We start from the raw sequence: 21,905 nt of genomic DNA on the forward strand, positions 1-21,905 counted from the left end.
TGGACTTTCTCAAGACTAAAGTTCTACCACTTGAGCCACAGCACCATTTCTGGCTTTTTCTATGTATGTGGTACCAAGGAATGAAATCCAAGTCTTTGTGCATGCTAGGCAAAGCACTCCACCACTAGGCCAAAGTCCCGACCCTTATGGCTACTTTTAAAGTTAGATAGATGCATGTCACATAAATTCTTAAAAACCCATTTTTCTCTTTCCCATTAAATCATTCTTTGTGTAACCATTGAATACACTTCTTTTTTTTGCTGCCTCTGTATGGGGGTGTGTTTGCGTGTGTGTGAGCGTATGCGTGTGCTTGAACTCAGGGCCTGAGCAGTCTTTCTGAGCTTTTTTTTTTTGCTCAAATCTAGCACTGGACCACTGGAGACACAGCTCTACTTCTGGCTTGGTTGTTTTGTTTTGTTTTAATTGGACATGAGAGTCTCCCAGGCTTTCCTGCCCAAGCTGGTTTTGGATTGCAGTCCCCAGACCTGGCCCTCCCGAGTAGCTGGGATAAAAGGCATGAGCCACTGGTGCCCACTACAGCCTCTTCTTAATCTCATTTCTTGCAGTGTTATGTGTCCTTGTCAGGTCAAGAGTTGGGAAACTTAAAGAGCCAAATGGCCTCACCCTTCCTCACCTACTCTCTCCCAAGGACATGCTTCGGACCCACAGACAGAGTCCTGAGCTCCCGGCCACCAGTGCCAAATCGAGAAGGGACACACTATGCAGCAGGACTGCACAGGCCCCATCCTAGGATGGCCATGCGTGCACCCAAGGTGGTCTTCCTGCCCTGCCTATGTGGCTCTTCTCCCCCAGGGAGAGCCAGCATAAGCAGGGGTGCGGGACTTTAGAATCTACTGTCACCACCGGGATTCCACAATGGCTTCCAGCAGTAGTCTTTGCAATTCTGAATACCAAGCCATGGAATACTGTTTTGTTGTTTTGTTGTTGTTTTGCTAGGGCGTATGGGAAAGAGAGGGGGAGAGAGAGAGAGAGCGCGCGCAAGCGAGAGAAAAAGCGCATACATGCATGTGTACGTGCACTGATACTGGAGGCTTGAACTCAGGACCTTTTCTCTCACCTGTCTTTTTCTCTTGCAACTGATGCTCTACTTGAGCCATACCTATAAGTCTGGCTTTTTGCTGCTTAATTAAGAGATAAATGTCTCATAGACTTCCTCCTTGCTAGCTTTGAACCTCGATCCTCAGATCTCAGTCTTCTGAGTAGCTAAGATTATGTCATGAGCCACCAGCACCCTGTGGTCCAATCAAATTTTTATGATGGTTTTTATTATAATTTGCCTATATGTAATGATATCACAGTTAAGACCTGACTCACCCCATGCCATTAATGCAGTAGGCTCAGAGACTCTGAAAAACTGTCCTATATTGAGTCTCTGCTGAATAGTTAGACCTACATTGTTGCCTCAGAAGAAAGATGGTTGTCCTGTTGTAGAATTTCAAAGAATGAAGGCACTTCTTAATCAGAAGTAGGATATTCAGATAATTTAAAAGGTCATTTAAGGCTGGGAAGGTAGCTTAATGGTAGAGTGCTTGCCTGGCATGCATGAAGTCCTGGGTTTAATTCCTCGGTACCACATTAGTGGCTCAAATGGTAGAGCACTAGTCTTAAGCAAAACACAGCATCCGGGTCCTGAGTTTAAGCCCCAGGACTGACCAAAAAAATCATTTATATTCAGGTGCTAGTAGCTCATACCTATAATTCTAGCTACTCGGAAGCTGAGACTTGGGGGATCATGGCTGAAAGTCAGCCTGGACAGAAGAGTTCACTAGATTCCATCTCTCAAATAATTAGGAAAGGCAAGCTAGAAGCATGGCTCAACTGGCAAAGCACTAGCCTAGTAAGCACAAAGCCCTGAGTTCAAACTCTAGTATCACCAGGAAAAAAAAAATGATTCCTAGAAGAACTTAATGGAAGACCCATGGTGAAATCATACAGTGTAACTCTTTGAATACAGCCCAGTGGTAGGGATGTCATTAGAGTTAGTGTGGCATTATTTTGATGTGGAGCCTGGACTGGACTGCTGGCCCTATATCAGCTGGGCTGGAGCAGGGATGGGGGGGGGGTGCTGTCACCCGTTCTATTCTTTTGTTTCCCCATCTGTATCTAACTCCACATTTGGCCTAGATCTGTTCTTGGAAAGTTTGTTGCATGGATGGAGGCATACAAGGATGGACAAATGCATGGATGGATGGATAGATGGGATGGATGCATGGATGGGTGGATGGATGATGGCTGGATGCATGGATGGCTGCACGGATGTACCCTCAGCTCAGAGGCCTGTTGCACAGGCAGCTGAGCATCAGGAGCAAGGCATTAGAGGCAGAAAGGCCACTCTTAGAGCCCATGGCCTGAAGGCTACCTGGCCTTTCCTGCTGGAGGGACTGTGGAGAGCCAGCACCTTTCCCCAGCAGTGATCATGAGCATATAGAGCCAAGAGATCTTTTCTGCCCTCAGGAGATCTGACTACATCTCCCCACTTGATGATCTGGCTTTTGACATGTACCAAGATCCTGAAGTGGCCCAGATCATACGCAAGCTGGATGAGAGGAAACGGGAAGCTGTCCAGAAGGAGCGCTATGATCACGCCAAGAAACTAAAGCAGGCCATCGCCGACTTGCAAAAGGTGCTGCGTGTGAAGAGCAGCCTTCCCCTTTGCCAGGGATAGACTGCAGTGTGCAGGGTCCAGAAAGCCAAGGAGCTAGCGCGGGGCCAGGTCCTGGCTGTCCGTCGGTGGTAGAGATAGCACCCACAGGCATGTGTGGCCCAGGTTCCCATCACGACAGCCCAAAGCCAGGGCTCCCAGTCCTCGCTGCAGCAGGGATGATGGGTGTCCAGACTTTGTGTGAGGTTCTTGGCTTATGGGTGCTGGGACCGCAGCAGGACCTTAGGGAGACACACAGCCCGTCTTACAGTGCTCCTGTGCTTGGCCCTGCTCTGCCCTGGTGCTCCACAGCAGTCAGTATCTCAGAACTCTTGAGATTGTTCTGTGCCACAGGTGGGCGAGCGCCTGGGGCGGTACGAGGTGGAGAAGCGCTGTGCAGTGGAGAAGGAGGACTACGACCTGGCCAAGGAGAAGAAGCAGCAGATGGCACGCTACCGCGCCCAGGTGTACGAGCAGCTGGAGCTGCATGGCCTCCTACAGGGAGAGCTGGAGGTGAGGAGGCCTAGGGGGGACGCTGCAGGGGAGCTGGGGGCCCCCAGGATGTGGTTGGCAGGTTCTGCTGTGATGAGATGTTTGAGCATTTACAATGGACAAGGAAGGGAACAAGGGGGTCAGGAGGCCGCGGCACTAGCATTGATCCAGAGCTCCTCATCCTTCCAGCGCTGGGCCTAGTACATGAGACATGACTTCTGTCCAGGGCTCCCTTGGGGCATGTGGGATCGTGGAGGAGCACCTGTACAGCCTCGGTGCCCACCAATGCTGTCCTGGCCTTCTGATCTATGGCTCCCACAGGCGGGTGACCAAAGCCCTGTGCAGTAAGGAAGCTTGGGCCCGGAGTCCCACTGAACCAGCCTCACCCAGCCCTCCATCCCCGCCCCTGGTTCCTGGCTGATGGACTGGCGGTGTGTCTCCACCTCTCCAGTACTGGAGACAAGAGATCCCAGGAACCCTGGTGAGGCCTGGGAGCCACACCAGACAGTGGCCACCACGTCCCACAAAACCACTTGACACACACAGTGGATAGCGGGACCCAGTTTTGAACCGAGTCCAGCCCAAGTACCGTCTGCCCCTGCCCTGCTTTTTCCTGGGACATATGTGTGTGTTGCATGCACACGCCCGGGCTCACCCCGGGATTTGGGTGTGGGTAGTGATTCTGCAGCCCCCATCCTGACTGTGGGGAGGGCCAGGTGACAGCGCAGGACGCTGGCAGTAGGAGCTCTGCTTTATTCCGAGGCTTGTTGGTGTGCAGCACTGGCCAAGGCCCTGAGTGCAGCGTCCTTTCCTCCCCTCCAGGTGCGAAAGCCTTGCGCTCTGCCCCTCCAGCCGCTCCCACATCCCAGCAGTCCTCGCCACCAGAAGCCAGTACCCTCGCCACCACAGCCAGAAGAGGCGGTGCCAGAAAACTTGCTTGCAGACCCCTTTCTTCAAGACAAAGTCCCGCCACACAGCCTGGCAGCGTCTTCACGGGGCTTGGCAGCAGACCCATCCCCGCCCGCTGCTGGCCCTCTGTCACGAAGCCCTGTAAGTCCCTCTGCTTGCCACACAGCCCATCCTCAGTGGTCTGTGGAGGATACGTACCATGCCAGGTCCTAAGACGGGGGCAGGCCCACTGAGCACAAGCAAGGGCCAGTTGGCAGGGATAGGGCGTGGCACAAGTGGTAGAGCACTTGCCTGACGAGCATCAGGCCCTGAGTTCAAACCCCAGAACTGCCTGACTACTTTGTCAGAAATAACCGAGCATGACTGGAGTAGGGGTTGTGTTGGCTCCTACAACTAGAAGCGTAAGCCATCACGTGGAGTCTAGGGCTAGACTCGAGGCCAGCCATGTCCACAGAAAGCCGGTTTCTTCCTAGCACTCGGCTCGCTTTGGTTCCCACTTACACTATCTGGGGTGAGCATGTGCCCCGTGCTAAGTGGATCCTCAAGGTCATCTCCAGAGGTGCCTCAGCCACACACCTCACCAGCCTCTAGCCGAGGAGAGATGTGGAGGGCCTTCTGGGATATCTGAGGCACCACACCAGGAGAGGAGGGGCCACTGCACCCCCACAGCATGAGCACAGGGGAGCAGAGGGCACCCCGCAGCCACGGGGGAGCAGAAGGACAGCCACAGCCACAGCCTCGACTCCATCTTGGTCCGGGGCACCCTGAGAGGAGCACCAGCATCTCCCCAGCACCCCACCATTGCGAGGTTGACTCCTGCAGTGGTCGTTGTTCGCCCCTCGGCTCTGCCCACTGAGCAGATGTTAGAACAGGAGCAGAGCCTCGTGGTGCATGCTCCCTGCCGTGGCTCCAGGAGTGCTGAGGCGGCTCCACTACCACCCTGGCCCCTGCTCAGGGCATGGGTTGGTCTCACCTCATCCCCTGAAGTTCTGCTCTGTGCTTGCTTGTCTAGTTGTATGTCTGTGTCCCCACGGGGACAGGACCAAGCCCTGAGGGCAGGAAGTCCATCTCCTTCATTGGCTGGGGGGGGGAGGGACAGGAGCAGTGCTATAAGTGCTGACTGGACTGGTGGGCAATAAATAGAATGGCAGCTGCCAAGGCAGGGCAGAGAGAGCTTGTTAAAGGTCAGCTACCAGAAATGAGCACGCCTATTAAAGTCAAGTTTGGTAGTTAATCCTAAGCAATGGATTAGGAAAACATCAATGACCTTGTCAGAAAAAGAATAGCCTTCATGTTCATAGCCTGTGTGACTAAAGTGAAATGACACCTTCTCGGTGGAGCTGTTAGCTAGGTTTGTCAACTTGCCCTGGCAGGGAAGCTGCAAATACATACATTCATTCATCCTGCATTTATCCAGCAGTGCAGCTGGAAATGCATGGCACAGGTGGGGGAAGAGGGAAGGAAGGGAGGCAGGCAGGCAAGCAGGCAAGCCTGGTCCAACTTTGTCATTTACATCCCATTTGTAGTATAAAATACTGTGATAATATAATATAAATAATCTGATGATACTACTGTCTTAGAAAACAGACCGTTAGATTTACTCATTTCCTGTAAGATGGTAAACTGGGGGAAGCCCTGCTGAGGGAAACCCTACTCAGACCCCCAGAACCTCACTGCTTCCTCTCCTCCCACTGCAGGTAGAGACTCTGCCCTACGACGAACGGCCTCTCCCAGCTGCTCACAAGCCACAGGGAGACGCCTCAGGGGAGCCTAAAATAAGTGAGGCCAACTCACATGGTGCTCAGAGGGGAGGTGGCACAGTGGAGCCAGAGCCCTTGACAGAAAAGGCCTTGCGAGAAGCCAGCTCCGCCATCGACGTGCTGGGAGAGACCTTGGTAAAGAGGAGAGCCCAAAGTATCCTGGGCATGCACACGGGAGGGAACAGCCAGGCTTTGTTTTAGAATGTTGCTGGTTTCCCTGGGGTAGCCCCTCATTATTAGCCATGGACACTGAAAATAGGAGCTAAAATACCAGATTCTCTGCATGAGCATTTACGTAAGACCAGGCTTCTCGTGGTGAAGATCAGCTCCCTTGAGACAGCGGCGTCCAGTGAAAATGCCCCAGAGGACTGCCCAGCTCTCCCCAGCCTCAGCTTTCCCCGTCGAATTTTAATGCTCATGCAATCTCCTCGTTAGGGAGATGGTGTCTGACACACAAACTTGTCCTGCAGAGGGTCTGATACTAGAACAGAGTCTCCTTCATGTAAAGCATGAACCACATCTGGGTTGTGCAGTCCGGGGGCCATTGTATGGGGTGGGGCCACGGTACCTGAAGCACAGGCAGACTCGTGTTTGTGGCAGGTGGCGGGGGCCTACTCCAAGATGTGGTCCTGCCGAGAGGATGCGTTGCTTGCTCTGTGTAAAAGGCTGATGGAGCTGCCTGTGGGAACCCCAAAGGAAGACTTAAAGAACATGGTGAGGGCTTCCGTCTTCCTCATCCGAAGAGCCATGAAGGATATTGTGATCTCGGTAGGTCCTCCATTCCCCAGGTCCCACAGCTGCACAGTGGCCCAGAATGACAATAGGACAGCCTGGCCCCTGTGCAGCCCTGAGTGGCCATCACCGTATTCCTGATGGCCTCCAGTAGGAGCTGCACTCCGGAGGTGCAGCTGTCCACGCCTGGCCCTCCGTGTCTCACAGTGGCGTCTTCTCCACGGTCCTCGGCAGACGTGTGCAGGGGCCTGCCTTTCCGCGTGCCCATCCCTCAGCTCACATTTACTTTCTCATTAGACCTTGGAAGCCCGGGAGCTGCCAGTGCTACTGTCATTACTATTAACTTAGTTTAAAGGCACTCATGTCCAGAGCACCGTCTCTGCTATCCTGAATTTCCCTTCCCTCTCTGTGGTCTGGGGTGAGGAGGAAAGCAGTGGCTTTACCTGGAGCTTGTGAATGCATGCCTGCCACCTCGGCAGGCGGGGAGATAGGACTGCAGTCGCTGCACTCCTGCTGGTGAGCAAAATGAGCTGTTGGCCTGAAGTGATGCTGTGTCCTTCATGCACAGGCACACGCCTGTGGCTCGGTGGTAGCATATCTGCCTGGCACATGACATGGGTCGGGTCCCACCACCAAAGAAGAGTCTGTGCCTCGGCCTGGACGGGCTCATGGTGCGAGAGCCCGTGTGCGGGCAGCGGTGTTGGACGCCGCAGGTCTCAGCAGTGTGTTGCACCCTTCCTGACAGCAGGACAAGAACAGGAGCTGTGTGGGGGCAGGAGGGAGTGTCGGGAAAGCAGTCTCTTCAGGCAGCGCGTCCCGCGGGCCGTGCTGCTGGTGCTCGTGAGTGACGGAGAGCACCACGTCTGCCGCAGGTGCGATGCAGCCGCTGCCATGGCTCACCGCTTCCTCTCAGGTCTTCCAGGCGTCTCTGAAGCTGCTGAAGATGCTCATCACCCAGTACATCCCCACGCACAGGCTGAGCAAGGCCGAGACGACTCACTGCGTGGAGAGGACGCTGCCCACGCTGCTCACCAGAACCGGAGACTCGTCCGCGCGCCTGCGCGCCATGGCCTCCAACTTCATACAGGTCTGAGCTTCACCCCGATGCATGCACCCTGCAGGCCCCAGCCACCTTCCTGTTCCCTGTGCCCATGAGAGGAGTTTTCACTTAGACGGAAACTAAGTAAAATGAGTGGTTTTTTTGCAATCTTTCTTTTATCCAACATCAACTTTTTTTTCCCCCTAGTCCTGGAGCTTGAACTCAGGACCTGGGCACTGTCCATGGGCTTTCACAGGGCTAGCCCTCTACCACGGGAGCCACAGCACCACTTCTGGCTGTTTCTGTATATGTGGTACCAGGGAATTGAGCCCAGAGATTTGTGCATGCTAGGCAAGCACTCTACCACTAGGCTACACTCCCAACCCTTAACTATTCTTTAAATTAAAAAAAAAAAAAACCTGACATGGCACTAGTGACTCGTGCCTGTAGTTCTAGCCACTCAAGAGGCTAAGATCTAGTTTGAAGCCAGCCCAGGTAGGAAAGCCTGTGAAACTTGCATCTCCAATCAACCACCAAAGAAGCCAGAGGTGGAGCGGTGGCTCAAGTGAAAGGGCTCTAACCTTGGGCACAAAAACTCAGAGACAGTGGCCAGGCTAAGTTTAAGCCTCAAGACCAACACAGAGCACGAGAGAGCGAGAGATCAAGAGAGCGAGTGAGCGAGAGAGAGAGAGAGAGAGAGAGAGAGAGAGAGAGAGAGAGAGAGAGAGAGAGACCTATAATAAACCAAGTGCCAGTGAGTAGCTAGCTACCTAGCTACTCAGGAGACTAAGATCTAAAGATCACAGTTCAAAGTCAACCCAGGAAGGAAAATTCAGAAGACTCTTTATCTCTAATTAACTAGCAGAAAACCAGAAGTGGCTCTGTTGCTCAAAGTGATAGAGTTCACAAGTTCAGGGACAGGACCAGCCCTATTCAGGCCCCCAGGCCCTGAGTTCAAACTTTACTACTGGCAAAACACACACACACACACACACACACACACACACACACACACACACACACACACACATACACACACACACCTATATTAAACTAGAGAATATGAGGAGAGAAATAATGTATAACTCTTAATCCAATTAATCTAATTTTTCATTCTTTGACTAAACATGCCATCTCCAGGCTGGGTGTTTAGGAAAAAGTGAGTAAATGTGAGCAGATAAGAGATTCTTGACACTATAGAAATACTTTATTCTCCCTAATTAGCCACTGTAGGGTTTTTTTTTTTTTGCGGGTGGGGGGGGGTCATGGGGCTTGAACTCTGGACCTGGGCACTTTCACTGTCCCTGAGCTCTTCAGCTCAAAGCTAATACTCTCCCACTTGAGCCACAGGGCCACTCCAGTGTAGGCTTTCTTAAAGTTCTATGCAGAATCTTGTGAGTATGCACATCTTTTCAAAGTAAGGGATCTAATAGTTTCCTGTCTCAAAAGGTCGTTTCCTAATACATGAAGAGCCTCAAATCTCCTCCATTTGAATAAATTTTAAGTGAAATGAATTATGGAAAATAATAGGAATGTAAAAAACCATATTGAAGTGTCACCATATTTTCAATTATATAGTATAAAACGTCGACAAAATGTCAGTTTTCAAGAAAGGCAATGGGAGCATGTATTGATCTTCATTTAATTTTTTTAAGCTTCATAAATGTTGAGGATGTGTTGTTTTTCCTTGAGACAATGTGTCTCTTTCTTGCCCTGAATGACCTTGAACTCCTAGGCTCCAACCTCTCCAGTAGCAGAACTGCAGGTGTGTGACTGCGCCACGCCTCGTTTCCTTTAAGTCTTATGAAATCCTGAGTGGTCCAGGTGGCCTTGCAGTGAAATGCCACAGGGACTGGGTTCTCACACACAAGCATGCCAAGTGAGCAGCCACACATTTATAGCTCTTACTTGTTGCTTAAGAAGTTTGCTGAGGGCCCATGCTTCTCTGAACAAGTTTTTTATTCTTCTTTGGTGTTTTGTATTTGTACGGTTAACTCAGAGACCCAAACATAAAGTTAATTGTGCTGAAGAATGAGAGGTTTAGATGAGGTAATCCATGGAGCTATTAGCCAGACATGGTGGCTCACACCTGCAGTCCCAACGCTCCAAAAGCTGAGGGAGAGCTGACAATTAAAGACAAGCCTAGGCTACATGGTGAAACCCTGTCTCAAAAGCAAAAAAAAAAAAAAAAAATAGGTTTATTCCCATATTGTAATTTAAGTGCTTTAGTGTTCTATAATGTCATCATTAAAAGACATTTTTCCAAGAATATACTGGAGATGGAAACATGTATGGCTTCATCATTTAAGATTTTTTAATTTATTATATATGAAGATATAATTTCATACAGACTTTTTAAAATAATACTTGGGTTTAAACCCAGGGCCTTGTACTTGCTCCAGCTCTTTGTGCTTTAGGTTATTTTTTCTATAGATCTTGTGCTTTCTGCCTAGGCTGGCCTCAGATCAGGAGCCTCCAGTCTGTGCCTCCTGTGTGGCTCAGATTAACCTTGTCCATGAGGCAGAGGAATACTGACAACTCAGACGCAAATTCCCCACGGTTTTCCCTGAAGCCCCCATTAATCTCCATGTCTTTATTTCTTGTGCATGGCGTTTATGTGGCCGATAGAAATGTGAGTTTATCCATTCGTGATTCACCTGCCGTTCACTTACATCGGCGTTAGGTTTGAAGGTTGCTTGTGGCTGTTGGCTTTGTAGGAAATGGCCTTGTTTAAGGAGGTCAGGTGTCTGCAGATCATCCCGCCATCCCTGGTTCAGCCGCTGAGACCCAACACTTCCGTTCATCTGGCCATGAGCCAAGTGGACCTGCTGGCCCGCCTGCTGAGGGACTTGGGCACAGAGAACTCCGGCTTCACCGTGGACAATGTGATGAAGGTAGGCCGCCTCAGGTCACTGGCCACCACACCGTGGTGACCACCGTGTGACCGGCAGCTTGGGGAATGTCGAAAGAACGAATGAATGAGTGAATGAATGGCTAGAAAAATAGCCACGTCTATCCTGTGTTTGAGAGCACCTTGAGTCTTCTGTCTGCCTACCATTAGTGGTGTGTTGTTTGCACAAATCAGAGTGGGCAGATGAGAGAGGAGACAGCCGCAGTGAATAGACGTATCAGTACAGTCTCTCTAGCCTGAGTCACCGCCACCAGCTCCCCAGAGCCTTAAGACAGGCTCTCTCATTATGTGGTCCCAAACTGGGCTTTAATCAGAGTGCTAGGCTAACAGGTTTGTGTCAGTACACCTAGGTTGGTCTCATCCTCTTTCCTGCCCCCCAAGTTTGAGTCCTTATTTCTCCATGGCCAGAAAGGTTGCCTACACATTCAGATTTCTGCAGTGGCACCCCACACCACCCCACTTCAGAGCAGACTATGCCTTGGTCGCAGTGAGCGAGTGTGTGGCAAACACTAGGTTTCACTAGCTAAAAGCTGACCATGCTCTGTGGCTGTGGGCCCATGCCATTTACAAGGCTGGAGGGCATTGGATAAAGCAGGACGCCGGGCCAGGGAGCAGTAGAACAGGGGCCTGAGCGGCCAGGCCAGGCTAAGTGATAAAGACAAGCTGGCCTCAGACAAGACCAGGGCTGGGCTGTGCCCACAGGGTGGTCAGCCATGGCTGAGAATGGAGGGTGAGGTTCTGTTAGGTTGAAGTCTGGATAGCCCCGCTGTGTGGCTTGTGTCTGGAGTGTTCAGCCACGCAGTCCTCGTGTCTGCGTCACATTTCCCTGGGGCTCACGGCACAGAGGAAGGAAGAGTCACAGTGCACCAGGGTCCCTGAGAGCAGAGACGACCGCAGTGACAGGCTGGACACCGGCCAGCAGGGCTCCAAGGGAAGGTGGCAGGCCAGCAGGGTGCAGTCCCTATCACAGGATAGGCCAGAGGCCGCCCTGTGCGTGCACATCAGCTTCAAGCGATGCCACAGGAAGAGGGTGGGCTCAGGGAGGCGAAGAAGGGGCTTGCCCCGCTGCCCTACTCCTGTTTCTTAAAACAAAAAGGCCCACCACAGTGGTATCTAATTCTGAGTGGCTGGAATCCTTTGTGATGTTCACGTGAAGTCTGTGCAGCGTGGAGCGATCGCGAGGCCCACCTGTGCAGTGTGTGCAAGAAAACAACATGCACTCGGGGGGCCTGAGCGCCTTCTTTACTTACTAAACTTGTAGAATGTACCTACATTTTCCCTTCATGAATCTGAGCATCGGTAACAACCAGAGTGGCCTCCACCGTCCTTTCAGTTCGCAGTGAGCGCCCTGGAGCACAGGGTGTATGAGGTTCGCGAAATGGCGGTGCGGGTGATTCTGGACATGTACCGGCAGCATCAGGCTCTCACCCTGGAGTACCTCCCTCCAGACGACAGCAGCACACGCCGCAATCTCCTCTACAAGACCATTTTTGAGGGATTTGCTAAAATAGATGGCAGGCCCACAGATGCCGAAATTCGGGTGAGTTTGCCCCCGTGGGAGATGGATAGAGCCCCATGCACGGGAAGCCCGGGCAAGCGGTGTCGAGGAACAGCTCACGTGGATGCTTCCCTTAGTTCAGGACTGGCTCCCACACCGCGAATGATGATGCTGTGTGGCCGTGCCTCACAGCTGTAATCCTAGACTCAGGAGGCCGAGATCTGAGACTCGTGGTTTGAAGCCAGCTCAGGCAGGAAAGTCCAGGAGACTCTGATCTCCAATAAACTACCATGTGGCACTAGTGGTACAGTGCCAACCTTGAGCATAAAACCAAACCCCTGGTTTTGATTCCTCTGTACCACGTATACCAAAAAGACAAAGTGGTACTGTGGTTCAAATGGCAGAGAGCTAGCCTTGAGCAAAACGTGTCCAAGGACAGTGGCCAGGCCCTGAGTTCAAGCCCCAGGAATGGCAAAAAAAAAAAAAAGCTGGGCACTGTTGGCTCACGCCTGTAATCCTAGCCATTCAGGAGGCTGAGATCTAAGGATTGCGGTTCAAAGCCAACCCAGGTTGACCTTTACACCCCACCCCGGGAAGACCAGTGGATGGGACTTTTGTCTGCTGTTAAGCCTTTAGGACGTTGACCTATAGGATTTACTTAATCCTAATTATATTCTTGTCACTATGTATTATAATGTGTCAGAAACAAACCTCAGGTGTCTCCCAGAGTGAGAAAGCCCTCTTCACAGGAAAATTACTTTTCCAGGCACAGAAAAGAGTAGCTACAGAGGAAGCAGAAAAACAAAAGAAAGAAGAAATCAAAGTACTGCAGGGGCAGCTGGCAGCCCTGAAGGAAATTCAGGCTGAAGTCCAGGTCGGGAAAGTCCATGCTTCCTAGATCTGTGTTTCCATTGCACTTTATTTTGCTGCTTGGTACCAATGGTATCTTTGCTGCTTCTGAGTTTGTTTAGGTTGTGGAGTTGGACTCAAATGTCAAAACTCCCACCCCTCCAGCTGTGGGGCTTGTGGGAATTAGTTGCAGATAGACAGAAGAGGTCCAGATCAGGGAGTAGGGATGTCGAGGGAGGTGGAGGGGAGGGGTACAGTTTATCGCCCCTGACGGAAGGTCTGATCTCAGTCTGTAAATACTCCTCACTGGAGCTCTGCACCAAATCCTGTGGCCGTAGCATCCGTGATGGGACCAGACCCTCTTTGGCTGGATAGAAATGTGTCCTGGGGTGGAATGAGACTTGTGTGTTGTGATTAAGTTCCTAAGTTAAAAGAAAGCGCCTTAAGAAGAAAGGGATGTGCCAGGCTGTAGTGGCTCATACCTGTACCATTAGCAACTCAAGAGGCTGAGATCTGAGGAGTGTGATTCAAAGCCAGCCCAGGCAGGAAAGCTCATGTGACTCATCACCAATTAACCGCCAAAAAGCCAAAAGCGGAGCTGAGTGGCAGGGCACTAGCCTTGAACAAGGAAGCTCAGAGATAGCACCCAGGCCCCGAGGCCAAGCTCTAGCATTGGCAAAGAAAAACAAAGAAGAAATGTTTCTGCAAAGCGCAGTGCTTGCTGGCATCTGCAGCTGCCCAGCTCTGCATGCTCTTATAGCACACACAGGGAAGATTAGAAAGTGTGCCGGAAAGAGCAGCCGCAGCAGCTTGCCCCCAGAGACCAGGAGTCAGGAAAATTCACAAGGAGTACGAGGCATAAGGAGATCACAGAGCTGAGCCTGGCTGTACTCAAGCCGCAGCGGAAAACTCAAGCCCAGACGGCTGCACATTCTTATAACACAAAACGCTGTTCAGCAGTCAGTGGCTGTGACAAAGCTGCAGGGATCTCAGGGGTCCTTCCTTGTGATAGAAACTGCACTGCCTGTTGATTATTGCCAGCGAAGTCCAAACTCACACTGATGGATGCCTCTGTTTTGTGTCCCAGGAGAAGGAGAGTGGAGCTGTGATGCCAAGGGATCAGGGTAGGTAAATGGACACCTGGAAACCGCTTCTGTTCATTCTCCAGCACCAACAGCCAATGCTGCTAAAAGAAGTGGTTCTACAAAAACTGAGTGAAATTGTCCCCTTTTGATCTCCCAGACCCGCAGGAAAGGAAAGCAGCCCCGCTCCAGGCCCCCGGTGCTGACATTCCCAACGACCACTGCTTGGATAAGTGAGTCGAGCTCTTTAAACCGCACGTGTGACTGCTATGGCAGTGAACGTTTTCTCCCTGGGTCACTGGGATTCCCCAGTTAGGGGGCTCTTCACCATGATGGTAAAGCATGGAAATCACCCTGCACCAGCAAGCAGTTGGCTTGGGTCAATAGCTCCCTTCTCCCTATCGCCACCCCAGCACACGTCGACAGGGCCACTGTCCCCGTCCCCACCCCAGCACACATCACCAGCTCCACCAAGCCCAAGTTCTCTCCTGCATGTTGACTATTACCAACAAAGTCCAAACTCAGAGGAGCCTCCAGCCACCTTCCTGGCAGAAAGGCTCTCCTGGCACCTGACGTCCCTCAGCCCTACCCCCTTCCCAGTGAGGTCCAGCTGGCCCTCAGAGCAAGCCTGGCAGTTCAGGACATGCATTAGGAGCGTCCACGTGGGCTGGGACTGGAATGGCCTTGGCATGAGACCCGTGTGCTCCTTTGCAGTCTCTGCATTTTTTGTGGGGAGAGGAGCGAGTCCTTCACCGAGGAGGGCCTGGACCTGCACTACTGGAAGCACTGCCTCATGCTGACGAGATGCGGCCACTGCCGGCAGGTCAGGCCTGGGCAGAGACTGAGCCCAGCAGAGGCGGCCACTGCCGCCCCTGTGCTGTTTGGTGGGCTGTCCCCACCCCGAAGGGATCCCCATTTCCTTCTGCCATCACACATCAGTGTTGGTTGCTGGGGCCGTTTGAGGGGAGTTGTGCCGTGTGCGGCCATCACCAGTCTTCTTTATGATGCATGCTTTTTAGGAGCTGCTTGAGAATTCTTCTCTACCATAATTTCTAAATCTACTTATTTTGCTTATGTATTGGCAGCACTGGGGTTTGAACTGAGGGCCGTGTGCTAGCTGGACGTGGGCAGACACTGGCCTCCTTCTGCCCCACTCTGTGTGTGTGTGTATGAACCCAGGGCCTGCGCTCTGTCCCTAAGCTTTTGTTTCAAGGGTAACTCTCCACCATTAGAGCCACAGCTCCACCTCCGGCTTTTTACTGGTATGCTGGAGAGCGTCTTACAGACTTCCCTGCCTGGCTGCTTCCAACTGCGATGCTCAGCTCTTCACCTTAAACAGCTAGGATTACAGGCGTAAGCCACCAGTACCTGCTCCATGCTCCTTTTCTTTCATAGAATTTTATTGTTATTAGTACGGGGTTGTACAGGAGGGTTACATTTTATAAGTTGGGTAATGAATACATTTCTCTTTTTGGAAGATGTCACCCCATCCTTTGCTTCCTTGTTTCCCCTCCCATCCCTGCCCACAGTCACATAGTTCATTTCCCACATGCTGCCATGCTCCTTTTTTTTTTTTTTGTGTGTGTGTGTGTGTGTGTGTGCCAGTCCTGGGGCTTGAACTCTGGGTCTGGGCACTGTCCTTGAGGCTCTTTGTGCTTAAGTCTAGCACTACCACTTGAGCCACAGTGCCATTTCCAGCTTTTTCTGTGTATGTGGTACTGAGGAATTGAACCCATGCTTCATGCATGCTAGGCGAGCACTCTGCCACTGAGCCACCTTCCCAACTTGTCTTTGTCTTATGGTAGATTTTTTTCATATAACTTTTATTGTAATTAATAGAAGGGTTACATTATATTCACCAGATAGAAGGTGCATTACTTCACAAACATTGATACCCTTTCTCATGTTTTAGTCTCCATTTCCTCCCCCCCACCCCCACCCCTTATCTTGTTTTCCCCCCTTCCCTAATCTGTTTGAAATAACCAGATAGACATATATATAATATATCAGATAGCAAGGTAAAATGCTGTAACAATATGAGATAACCAAAGGATAGCAAAAGAGATGAAAGATAACAGTACATTAAGGACAACGGTCCTTCTGTATCCTGGAGGTCCTTCCAGTTAGCATCATCCTATATGGGCTTAGGTGTCTAGGTTTTGCTCTGTTGTAAATCTCTGCTAGGAGAGCCCAAGATTTCTACTGATTATGACAAATGAGAGAAACCATTGAGCCTATGTTTCTTTGGGTCTGGCTTACTTCACTTAATATGATTTTTTTTCTAAGTCTTTCCGTTTGCTTACAAATGAAGTGATGTCATTCTTTCTGACAGTAGCATAGAATTCTGTTGTGTATAAATATATGGTAGATTTTTTTTTTATCGTCCTTAAGTAGCTGTACAAAGCCACCCTCCTTCTTACAGGAGAAGGCGACGCCTCTCTCCCTCCCTCGGGCTCTCTGAGACACAGACCCAGGTCTGTCCCCGGCCCAATGGTCCTCTCCAGAGCTGGGTAGAGTCCACTGGCAGAGCTCAGGATGCCCCATGTGTGAATTGGCAAGCAAATCCCATCTCTGCCCGTTCTGAGAAACACTAGGGAATGTCAGGCACCCGTGGTCATGCCTATAACCCTACATACTCCAGAGATTGAGATCTGGGGAGCACTGTTAGAAGCCAGCCCCCAGCAGGAAACTCCAGCGAATCACAGAAAAAGCCAGACATGGTGCTGTGGCTCAAGGAACTCAAGGACAGTGCCCAGGCCCCGAGTTCATAAATCCAGAGCCCCGCCCGGAATCACTGATGAACTCCCCAGCCCTGGCGGACAGAGCACGCAGATCAGCCGGGCCTTCCATGGGTCTACGGTGACGAGAGGGCTTCACGGGCCCACAGCTCCCTTGTGCGATGGGGCCAGAGGGCTTAAGATGGTGTGGGCAAACCTCCTGTGTGGGGGTACAGTGCAGGCCCCCCAGGATGCTGCTGCAGCTCTGTGTGCCCTGGGTTCCTCGGTGCAGGTGGTCGAGATCTCAAGCCTGACGGAGCACCTGCTGACAGAATGTGACAAAAGGGATGAGTTTGGAAAGTGCCACCGCTGCAGCGAGGCTGTTTCCAAGGAGGACCTTCCCAGGCATATAAAAGCCAGAGAATGCCACCGTGAGCATCCCCAATCCCACAGGGTGGCCTGGGCCTGGGCCTGGGAAGCTGGGGATGAGGGAGGGGGGACCCTGAGCACCCCACATCCCACAGGCCGGCCCAGGCCTGGGCAGCTTGACGTGGAATGGTGCTCTAGCAGCTTGTCTGCCAGCCAGACCATCCATGTGTTCTGTTTCTGTCCCTTGTTTAACTTTTGGGTGTGCGACTAAATTATTTGGCAGGGGGCATACTGGTGTTTGAACTCAGGGCCTTGATCTTGTTAGACAGATACTTTACCACCTGAGCCACTCCTGCAGCTCAACTAAGTCAGTTTTGCTAAAATCGTTTCAGCTGCTAAATCAGAGAAGCTGGCAAACCGGTGTCCTCTGTGCCATGAAAATTTCACCCCTGGTGAAGAGGTAAGTGAGGGTCTGGAGGAAACATGGAAGTAACTGGATGTTGACCTTTGCTGGACCACGGCCAAGGGTCAGGAGGGACCTGTGTGGGTGCCACATTCCTGCCCCTCCCACCGTTCCCTTCCAAGCATTCATCGGAGGTCCACCCAGGGCGCCTCCGCTCTGCTGGAGGTCAGGATGGATGGCCTGGCTGGTCATGGCTGTCATCTGTAGATCGTGGCCACTTTGGGTTAGTGCAGCCTGTCCCGTGCAGTTTGGCCGTTGTGGTTCTTGCCTACCCCGGCGCATGGTGACTCACTGGGGAGGCAGCGCTCGTAGGCCACACGGATCCCTGGGGCAAGCAGTCCATGGCTCTGCACAGCGCACGAGCGCTGCCCTGGGTGTTTCAGGCGTCCAGCTGAGCCTCGTGCAGGCCGGACCTTGGAGGATCCTGGCTCCCCTGCCCCACTCGACAGCTGCTTCCGTGTGAAGGTCAGGTCCTTGCTGCTCCCGTAGCACTGACGTGTTGGTTCTCTCACCTTGAACGTGGTCTCAGCTGCAAGGCCTCCTCGAGCTCCTGAGCTCTCCACAGGGCCCCATCCTCCATCCCAGGCTTCACTCACTCCTTAAGACCCCAGAGGTGCAGAACTAGCAGCACAAGCCCTCCACTCCACCGTGGCTAGTGAGAGGACTCGGGACCTCGTGTTGTCCCTCCCAGGCACCCTGATGACAGGAGCCACAGCCCTTGCTTCTGCCTCCACAGCTCAGCTGGCTATGCACCAACTGTAAACGCACTTAGGTGCATTTGTGTATTTTACATTCAAGCCTTAGGGGAGTTTGTGTGATTTCCATCCCACGTCAGCACACGGAGCTGTCCCATCCCCGCCCTGGCCTAGACAGCCACTCGCTTTGTGACACCAGCAGCACTTACGTGCACATGGGCTCCCCTTTCCTGGCCTGCTTCCCTCACTCCATCCGCGGGTGGCCTGTGCCCCTCCACTCACACCTCAGTGCTGGGAACCACTGCCTGCTACAGCGTCTGTGCTGGGGAACAGTGCCACACGCTCAGTGATTCGGATGGACATAGATGGCTAGCTCCATTTGCCATCTCACCCGACCCTACTTCTGAGTGGGCACACATGGGATTCTGGCTCAGCCCGTATCACCTGTGCTCACTCAGGACCTGGCCTGCAGCTGGACCTGCATCCCAGCCCTGGTTCACAGCAGGTGGCGCTGGCGGGGGGTGGAGCCGCATACCAGGTCTGCCAAGTCCTCCAGGTCTCAAGCCTCCGAGCTCTGCACCCCTGAGCCTAGTGAGTGGCCGCGCTGACCATCTCCTCTTCCTCTGCAGGCCTGGAAGGCCCACCTGATGAGCCCCACCGGCTGCACGAAGAACCTGCGCAAGACCCACATCCTGCACAAGGCCCAGGCGCCACAGCCAGGTGAGGCTTGTCCCCTAGGGGCTCAGAGCCACATCCCTGAACACAACACTCTGGTTCTTTAACGAGCAGAAGGCCAGTCATGACCCAGATTCTGTGTGGGGTTTTTTTGTTGTTGTTGTTTGTTTGTTTGTTTGTTTGTTTTTTAACTGGTCAGTGATGGGAACTGAACTCTGGGCCTGGGCACTGTCCTTGAGTTCTTCAGCTCAAGGCTGACACCCTACCCCTTGATCCACAGTGCCACTTCCAGTTTTCTGGCGGTTAATTGGAGATAAGAGACTAGTGCTTAGTGCCAGGCTGGCTTTTGAATTACGATCCTCAGATCTCAGCCTGTTGAGTAGCTAGGTGTGCGCCACCGCGCCCAGCACTGATTCGGGTTCTTGATGGGCAGCAGGCTATAGCTGCTCTGCCTGAAGCCCTTCTAGAGACAAAGGCAGACTCAAAACATGGCCCATGGCTCTCCCTACAATATGGACTCCAAGGGCTTGGAAACATGGAGCTAAATAGACTCATAAGTAGCACTACTTATATAAACCATCCTTGTAGAGGGTTTGTTTCAGGCACAGAACACCTCATGAGGGAGTGTGCCTTTGTTTAGGAGTGATACCCCTGTGGTGGGACCAGAGCTCTTATCACTGCTCAGACTGCACTGGGCCTGTGCTCTAAGTTCACATGGTCAAATGCCATCCTGGTCCAGCCTCTTGTTGAGGTGACAGAAGCTGAGGCTCCCTGGCCCTGAGTTTCTCTTGGCCATGCACCCATTCTGCTACTATGTTCCATTGCTGGGTATTTGAGCTGACAGCTAGATCTTGGCTTCTTTTGCCCCTGCAAAAGACCTCCCTCTTAAGACTTTGCCCGTTGTCCTCATGCTTCCCAGCAAGCATCTCCATCAGGCACCAATTCCTTGTGGTTGTCACCTGCAGGCTGTCACCACTGCCCACTACACATATCCACCAGGCTGGAAGACAGCTAATAGCCCCAGGCCCCTACAGCTCTGTCTGTTCCAGCCATTCCCCTTGTCCCAGAGAAGTCTCTGTTCACGATGCCTGTCTTCACTCTAGGTAAAGGCCCCACTGCAGCCAAATCATGTTCGTCCATGGCCAAGATCGGAAGCAAGATCCCCACCCCCAGGGGAGGCCTGAGTAAGAGCTCTCGCAGGACGCACACCCAGCGGTGACAGGTCCTCTGCCTCCTGTGTCTTCGTTTCCTGCTTCTAAACCACATCTGAAACTCTCTTGCTGAGAGTCCTGTGCTCTGTCCTTCGGCTCGTTGCGTCTGCTTTCACGTAAACACAGGGCATAGATCTGACCAAAGAGCCCACCCAAGGCTAGGGTCTGGCCACACTGTGGCTGAGCATGGGCAGGAACGCCACAGGGCCAGGTGCCCACTGCCCAGGGTTACAGCAGCCAGCATCACTTCCTTTTCTGCACTTGGCCCAGGCCCAGCCCAGTGACCCTGGGCCAATGGCGGCAGTGTCAGCTGTGCCTGGACCCCTGCGGCCTGTCTGCTAGGCCTCTGGGCAGTGCCCTTGGTCACAGGAGGCGGAGCTGCAGCTGCAGGATTCATGTTTCCACCAGAAGAAGAAATCAGGGTGGGAAAGGAAGCGAGAAGAAGGCCACCCTGAGAATGGTCCCCAGTGCACTGCACCCCACTCCTGAGTGCGGCTCCTAGGACTCTACCTGGCCATGTTCTACACTGGAGGTCCCCCACACCTCTGTTCAGGGGTTCAAATTCTCCACAGAGATGAAGTCCTGGGAAGTCAGGTATCACTGATGTCTCTGATGGCCCTGGTCATCTGACATTCGAAACCATTGTGGTGACATGGACCCCACACGTGCCTCCTCCACCAGCCTCCCTACCAACCCTGCCGCCCTATCCTTCCTCCTTCATGGTGCCTGGGCCCTTTCCCAAGCAGTGTGTGTCCGTCCTCCAGTCCCCATCTCTGCCCTTCCCCAGCGCCCTGTCCACCCTGAGGCCAGGACTCTGATCACTTCCTAAGGTTGCTTGGGCGGGCCTTCAAAAAGCCATTGGAAATGTTGGGGGATCAAGGAAATTAGTGCTATAATTAGTGTGTCTTTTTTTTATCTCCCAATCATGACCATGTAGAACAGGAACACTAAACAGTAATAGGGACTTGAGGAGCGAAGTCCTTGGATGTGTCGGCGAGCACAGACCACCTGTTCGGGACCTGCAGGGCATAAAGCTTCATTAAGCTGGCAAGGCACGAACCTTACACATGCTGCAGCTTCTTCAGACAGGCCCTCCGTTACCTCCTAACCGGCTTTTCATAAAATACCTCTTTAAATAAAACAATAATGAAAGAGCCAATCAAGGAATTATTCTCTTCTCTGACTGAAATGAAGAAAGTTACATGGTTTTCATCTGCTGTAGCTCCAAGACAGTATTTGTCCAAATACTTCATTTCGCTGGACTTAGCCATGTCAGTTACAGAGGAATTGTGTGCCACTGTTGGAATGATTCTGGCAGCCATTTGTGCTTAGTGTGAGCTTAATCCCACACAGGGAGCATGGATAAAGACAGAAAATTTAAGTACTAAGACCATTGGCCACTCATAAATAAATATATAAATATGGACACTAATAACTGAGTTTTCATTTATGCATATGTTGCGGATATTTAATATTTATTGTTATTCTTTCATAACTTAGAATATTTATTAAGTATATCTATACATTTGACATGAGAATACAAATGTAAATACTTTTAATGAAAATTTGCAAGTTTTTAATGTCTTAACATACTTTTCTATTTGTCTTTATTTCAGGTACCAGAATTATAAAATAAGTAATATATTTTTACTGTTACTGTTTTAGGGCATAAGCATTGAACTCATCTCAAGTGTATTAATACAATAAAAGGATCACTAAAGATGTTTTGTCACTTTTATTTGAAGATTACAGTGAGACAAGCAATTTGTAAATGTGACATCAGTAGACACAAATGGAGAGTGGCTGGGCCTTTAAGAGGGTAAACGGGTGGCCAGGAAGAA

At 51.7% G+C, this 21,905-nt stretch overlaps 1 protein-coding gene across 1 annotated transcript in view; it reads left to right on the top strand.

Annotated features, from left to right (window-relative positions):
- The window catches only part of Cep104 (centrosomal protein 104), a 31,936-nt gene extending 10,720 nt beyond the window's left edge, over nt 1-21,216 (top strand). Inside the window, exons 7-22 of the mRNA XM_090335967.1 lie at nt 2,476-2,644; nt 3,017-3,175; nt 3,977-4,204; nt 5,761-5,958; nt 6,424-6,591; nt 7,469-7,642; nt 10,312-10,488; nt 11,839-12,045; nt 12,770-12,877; nt 13,940-13,976; nt 14,095-14,167; nt 14,649-14,757; nt 16,944-17,082; nt 17,413-17,480; nt 18,808-18,898; nt 19,957-21,216. Of these exons, the coding sequence (XP_090192093.1) occupies nt 2,476-2,644; nt 3,017-3,175; nt 3,977-4,204; nt 5,761-5,958; nt 6,424-6,591; nt 7,469-7,642; nt 10,312-10,488; nt 11,839-12,045; nt 12,770-12,877; nt 13,940-13,976; nt 14,095-14,167; nt 14,649-14,757; nt 16,944-17,082; nt 17,413-17,480; nt 18,808-18,898; nt 19,957-20,072 (2,221 nt within the window). The 3' untranslated portion in view covers nt 20,073-21,216. The remainder of the gene's footprint in view (nt 1-2,475; nt 2,645-3,016; nt 3,176-3,976; nt 4,205-5,760; nt 5,959-6,423; nt 6,592-7,468; nt 7,643-10,311; nt 10,489-11,838; nt 12,046-12,769; nt 12,878-13,939; nt 13,977-14,094; nt 14,168-14,648; nt 14,758-16,943; nt 17,083-17,412; nt 17,481-18,807; nt 18,899-19,956) is intronic.
- The last annotated feature ends 689 nt before the right edge of the window (nt 21,217-21,905 follow it).

This window comes from Megascapheus bottae, chromosome 6, assembly GCF_031878675.1.
Source record: "Megascapheus bottae isolate mThoBot1 chromosome 6, mThoBot2.hap1, whole genome shotgun sequence".
NCBI lineage: Eukaryota > Metazoa > Chordata > Mammalia > Rodentia > Geomyidae > Megascapheus > Megascapheus bottae.